This window comes from Poecilia reticulata, linkage group LG21, assembly GCF_000633615.1.
Source record: "Poecilia reticulata strain Guanapo linkage group LG21, Guppy_female_1.0+MT, whole genome shotgun sequence".
NCBI classification, from domain to species: domain Eukaryota; kingdom Metazoa; phylum Chordata; class Actinopteri; order Cyprinodontiformes; family Poeciliidae; genus Poecilia; species Poecilia reticulata.
In genome coordinates, this window is record NC_024351.1 from 6,282,758 (window position 1) to 6,288,862 (window position 6,105).

Sequence of the window (6,105 nt, forward strand, 5' to 3'; positions counted from 1 at the left end):
TTTCACAGATTACCTTTCTCATGTTATACTGTCAGTTTTAAAAATGTAGAAAACTTTTTTTTTTATAAAAGTTAAATAATGCAGCTTTAAATGGATATAAATGTTTTGCAAGGCACTTTCAATTGTTACTATAACTGTCTTGAAATATATTTCATATGACTTAATAACTCACTCTGTAACGTTTTTTTTTTTGTCCCCAAAGTCTCTGAGGTTGCAAGGCCAACCTCTAACCTGAGTTTGGGGGCCCAGAACAGTGACTACCTGTCGGTCTTTGATAACTTGAAGGGAGCAGTTCCTCCCCCCATCCCTGCCTCCAACCCAGCTCCTGGCCACCAGCCTCCCTCTCTGATGGAGATGACCGGCAGCGGTAGCAGCAGGACTACTCGAGGGGCCGTGGCGGAAGGCGCAGCGCTCCCGACTCCACTTTTCCCTTTTACCTGCCGGCTATGCGGGATCGTCCTGGAGGACGAGGACGGCACCTCAGCCCAGATTTGTGCCAAGTGTACCCTTGAAATGCTGACCAAGGACTCCTCGTCGTCTCCGAACAGCCCCGGTGAGCGCAGTGACAAGGTCTACACCTGCGCCGCCTGCCCCTTCCTCACCCACTACCCCAACCACTTGGCGCGCCACATGAAGACTCACAGCGGCGAGAAGCCGTACAAGTGCCCCCAGTGCGACTACGCCTCGGCGCACTTCGACAACCTCAAGCGCCACCACAGGGTGCACACGGGAGAAAAGCCCTACAAGTGCCATCTGTGCGACTACGCCTGTGGGAACCTGGCCAACCTCAAGCGGCACCAGCGCGTCCACTCGGGCGCCAAGCCCTTCCAGTGCCCCATGTGCAGCTACAGCTGCAACCAGAGCATGAACCTGAAGCGGCACATGCTGCGGCACACCGGCGAGAAGCCGTACAAGTGTCAGGAGTGTGGCTACACCACCGGCCACTGGGACAACTACAAAAGACACCAGAAAAAACACGGCGTGGCCACTGACGGCTGGGTGAAAGTTCCCATGATCGGCACCGACGTGGAGGAGGACAGGAGGAAAGTGATGGGAGGCGGCATTCAGACTCACAGAAAAGAAGTCGGAGCCGATATGCAGTACATGCCGCGGGAGGCGGGGGCTGGCTGTACACTCAAGCTGCAAACTTAAGGTTGCATAATTCCTAACGCAGCAAAACTAAGCTACCAGCAACTTGTTTTGATTGTTTCCACTGAGCCTTTTTATGGTTTTAACGTGCGTCTATCTCTCAGAGTCGCGTCGGATTTCTTCCATGGCTGCTAATTGTTCAGTAAGTGGAATCTGGCAGAGATAGGAATTCGTTTTTTAAAATTTTTTTGATGCCTTTTTGGTTTGAGTGTTTATTTTCTACACTGTTTTTTTTTTTCTTTCGTGTCAGGGTAGAAAAGGGAACTCTGTGGAAGTCCTCTGTCTCACTGTGTAATCAGATACGGATATTTCACCCTCACGCTACACGCATGTTGTCATTTGAACGATGACACGATAAAATATTGCCTTCTTTGTGGGACTCCTTCCCTTTATCTGCTCGAGCTGCCCTGACAAGTCATTAAAACATTTTTAATGCACAAGTTAGTTATTTTTGGTTCATTTTAAACGCAAATGAAATCAAATTGGTACTGAGTCAGTTTGGTTCTTTCCTTCTAAATGACATTTTTACTCTCAAGTGTGACAATTTTGTACTGACTCAGAACCGGACAATGCGGCTTTTAAGCAGATGGGTTCTGGAGACGACTTTATTGTGCTTTTTCTTTTGTTTTTTTTGTGTTTTTTTTGTTTTACTCAAGTTCAATCTCCGTTGGTGATATGCCTTCAAATTGCCGTATGTAATGCTATCAAAGTGCTATTTAATAGTACAGATATTGTGTTTGTCTTTATGAATGTGCCAGTAATTTAAACAATGCTGCCCTCACTCAAATAGGCTACTTTTATTTACTTCATTTTTTTTTCTTCTTTCTGCCAAAATCTCCTATGCTTCGTCTGTAAAAGGAAAGAAATGTGTTAAGACTTAATTTAGCACCATAAATGCATGTGGAGCATGTTGATGGGGCGTCTTCGGCTTCCAGTCATTGGTCTAAATCTTCTACGAACAATTTTTATCCCGTGCTTATTGAAGCTCAATAATTCTGACATCTATAGAGCTCCGTGTTCCTCTGAGTATAAGTAGATTAGCTCTCGAATAAATAAAGTTAGACTTGCTGTTCTGTTACTTTAGGTGCGCACATTTCAGATTCCAGCCTTTAGGATTGTTGTAACAGGGCATTTCCTCCTATATATATATAAATATATAAAACAAAAAAAACTTTATCGCTCGGTGTCGTTTATATCGATTTTTTTTTTTGTTACTGCTGATGAAAAAGTGCCAACTTGAAACAAAATTAAAGCAATAAATTAAAGACTTAAAACGTGTATAGCTAATTGTGGAATCGATCAGAGTTTGTTCACACAATACTCGGCGTACTTCTTTCATTCATTTCAGACGCTTTCCGTTTTTGCTTTAAATCGTCCACACGCTGCTTTCTGGTATTGTATTCTCCTGCTCTTCCTTTCGTGCTCACTTGCAGTCACTTTCGACGGTATAGTTTCGGCGCTCCGCACCGTTTAGATTTTACTCATTGTTTGCAGAGCTCAGCGGTGAAACCGGGTCATTAGCATCGACACGGAGCCAATAAGCAGAAAAAAGACAGACTACAGTTGTGCTGCAGGCAATAATTGATCTCACATCCAGATTGATATGTTCTTATTTTATCCAATGGTTTCCCTGTGAAATAGTTCATTATCTTCGAGAAAGCATGCTAACCAGATCACCAAGCCGCCTCAACCGGCTCCATAGAGACCACTTAGAGATATCTATGTGGTGGAGCCTACCAAAAAGTAAAAAAATATAAATAAAATAAAAAAATCCAGAGAAGGGGAGACAACCACTAGCATATATATAACCGATAAAAAGCACAGTGTATTGCCAGGTGAAGCATTGATTTAAATACTTTACATGCAGCCTAGAGATTAGTTTTATTTGCAATATTTCAGGTTCATTTCTTCTCCTAACATATCAGTAATTTTTTTACAGCTTAGCAACACACGTCATTGACCGACAGTCTTTCAACGGAAGACCTCTGCTTTAATTTGCTATTTACTGTGAGATTTCTATTTTCTTTCAACCTGAAAAGAGATTAATCAAATAGAAAGCATGTGAACACGTGATAGTTTTATTTCTCCAATGTGGCTGTAATGCACATCTCAGACGTGCATTTTCTTTTTTTTTTTTTCTTTGACTGTGCCGTGTCATTTAGCTGCCATGTTTGGAAAATAAGAACTGTGATTTAATGTTAAGTGTTTGTGAATGACTATTTTATGCAAGGGAGACATTTTCCAGGTTGCAAAGCCGACATGTCACAATGAGCCCACAAATTTATATTTCCCGCAGGTGGGCCGTTTCTGTTTTTACGACGTCATTAATGCCTTAAATGAGGAGTTTGAAATAAATACCTGGAATACGCATCGTTGGATGTAAAACATCGAGCTAATTGTCTGTTTTGTTGTCTTTGTTTTGCATGAAGCGTAGCATTTGCTCACACAATCGAATGTGTCTGTTTTGCTCATCACAACTATAACTTGTTTCAGCTTTTATGGGCTAAATAATCTCAATAATACAATCTGCATGTCTGAAGAGACACATCTGAGGCAAGGGGTATATTTTATTTTCAAAATAAAAATTCTAATGTTGAAAACTCTACTCTCCATGTGAGTGGTTAAATGGTGGTTAATTGCCACAGTTTGTAACTTTTTTATAAACGATGTGTATATATTATTTACATATTTATTAAAACTGTTGCCATGTTGTGACAGCGAAACGTGACAAAAAAAAAATAACCTGAAAAAAGTCAAGTTCCTCAGTCAATGCACCGTTCCCAGTCAGAAATAACCTGTCAGAGCCACATTTGTGTGCTTTGGAGTTTCTGTGCCGATTAATTTTTTTGTGAAGCGATAAAAGCTGGGAGCTCTTGAATTGCTACAAAATAAAGCTGTATTCCTTCAGCCCACTGGCTGCAATGTTGACACCTTGAGATGTCAAGAGACCTAAATTCTGAACATCATGGAATGGAGTCCATCCCAGTTTTCCCATGTCTGGCATATAACCATTTATTTTAGCTTTTAAATTGGTTGTATTGATCCTGTGTCCAGACAGAGGGATAATCAGTAGAATCATGATCTGTTTGTTCTGAAGATCCTGCAGCTTCCACTTCTCTTCCTAACATGGAGCCTCCTCACCCTGACTCTCATACTGAAGGGAGGAACCACAGAGCTCTGTTAGGTTAAAAGCTCATCTTCTGAAGTTGGGATATTTTTCCTCCAACAGGTTCCAGAGAATCACCTCAAATCAGATGTTGGACTGGATTTTATTTCAATGTCATTTGTGAATGTCAGCTTCTCATTTTCAACAGTGGTGCTATAAAGGTTGAAAAAGGTTATCATTTTGGAGAAAATCTCAACATCAATATTTCCACTAAATAAGAGGCAAAAAAAAGTTTTTGTTTGATAAAGGAAAAGTCTCTCAAACTCTGAGCTCGACAGCACCAACCTATTTTTTTTTATATTGGACAATTCATTTAATTTCACACAATTATCGCGGTAGAAGACATCTGTTTGTTAAATACTTAATGAAGCATATTTACCGTGTTTGATGGTTGTTGTGAATGACGTTACTCACAAAGAACGAGGTAATGAGTCCAAGTTTGTCGTTTATTGAATGTTCAGAAACTACAGCGGCTGTGATGCGCCACAGCAAAGGTAAAAAAAAAAAAAAAAAAAAAAAGGTAAAACAACCCGAACAGGTGGTCAAGTCTAAACCACTCGCGCCCTTTTACTCTCCGTCTCTCTCTGTCATTTAAACACACCCGTTGCCATGGCAACTGAAGGCGCTTCCCCAAGCCGACCAGAGATTAGTTAAAAACATAACATTCAGTCCGTTACGATATTAGGTTTGCAGGCTTGATATTTATTTTAATATTATATTTAATATGATATTTAATTAAGCGCTTCCCTGAACACAGCGGTGGCTGATTAGTTCATTTTAAACTCCTGTTCTGCTGGTTATTTTGGTAATGGAACCGAAACGCACAGAATTGCGGAGCACCTTGTAGAAACAATAATCACTGAGATTATTATTGTTGTTGGGTCATTAATTTGAACACGTTTTGTTGATTTTTTTTTTTTTTTTTTTTTTTTTTTTTTTGTTCTTTAATAAAGTTACGAACATTTTTGATAAGGAGTCCTTATCAAATAGGACTCCTTATCAAAGGAGTCCTATTTGATAAGGACTCCTTTGATAAGGAGTCCTATTGGGCTCCTTAGTCTGAGACGTCCCAGCCTCCTGTGACGTCTCGGACGTGCTGGTCTCAGCCTCCTGGCGGCGTTCAGTTTGTCACCTAATGCCGAGATCCACTCAAAACCTTCCGCAATCGACGTGTTGCAGCCCTGCTCTAGTAAAGCATTAAGAGTTCAGAAACAATATAAAATGGGAAAAAAAGTTACTTATTAACTGAGTAAGTCGCGTTTTAGATTGTTCTTTAAAAACTAATCAGTCATGGCTGATTAGTGGGTGAACTCACGGCTGCACAGTGAACCCTTTGATTCTTTACAGCAGACAGCCGCTCCCCTCTCTTGCTGGTATTGCGTACCCTAAATCTTTTAGGGGTACGCAGGACCCTGCCGTACCCCCAGTGGCGCAAAAAGTGGGTATGCAGGGTATGCAACGCATAGGGGCGCAGCACCAGAGGGGGCGCCAAAACCCCGTCTGGAGGGGGCGGTGCGGCGATGATGTTTTCCCATACACTTCAGCGCGCCTTCTAATCTATGTTTTCGCATCCACCTGAATAATGTGCAATTGCGCCACTGCGTACCCCCTTACTTTCACCCCTGCCAGCATGTACAATAATGCTAATGTACACGCTGCTGGATGTGCTAATGGCAGAGAAACAACTTGCCATTACAGAAATACTGTTTACCCGCCATTATCAGTGGCCATGCTAATTAGCTGGCGCAATCACTGCTGACTTGTGTGGGAACCTATATGAAGGCTAGCAG

General features: G+C 41.7%; 1 protein-coding gene across 2 annotated transcripts in view; it reads left to right on the plus strand.

Annotated features, from left to right (window-relative positions):
- Window positions 1-3,754, plus strand: part of znf513a (zinc finger protein 513a) — a 16,341-nt gene extending 12,587 nt beyond the window's left edge. For both annotated transcript variants that reach the window (XM_008397903.2, XM_008397906.1), the window contains one exon: window positions 203-3,754. In XM_008397903.2, the coding sequence (XP_008396125.1) occupies window positions 203-1,152 (950 nt within the window). In that variant the 3' untranslated portion in view covers window positions 1,153-3,754. The remainder of the gene's footprint in view (window positions 1-202) is intronic.
- Window positions 3,755-6,105: the final 2,351 nt, after the last annotated feature.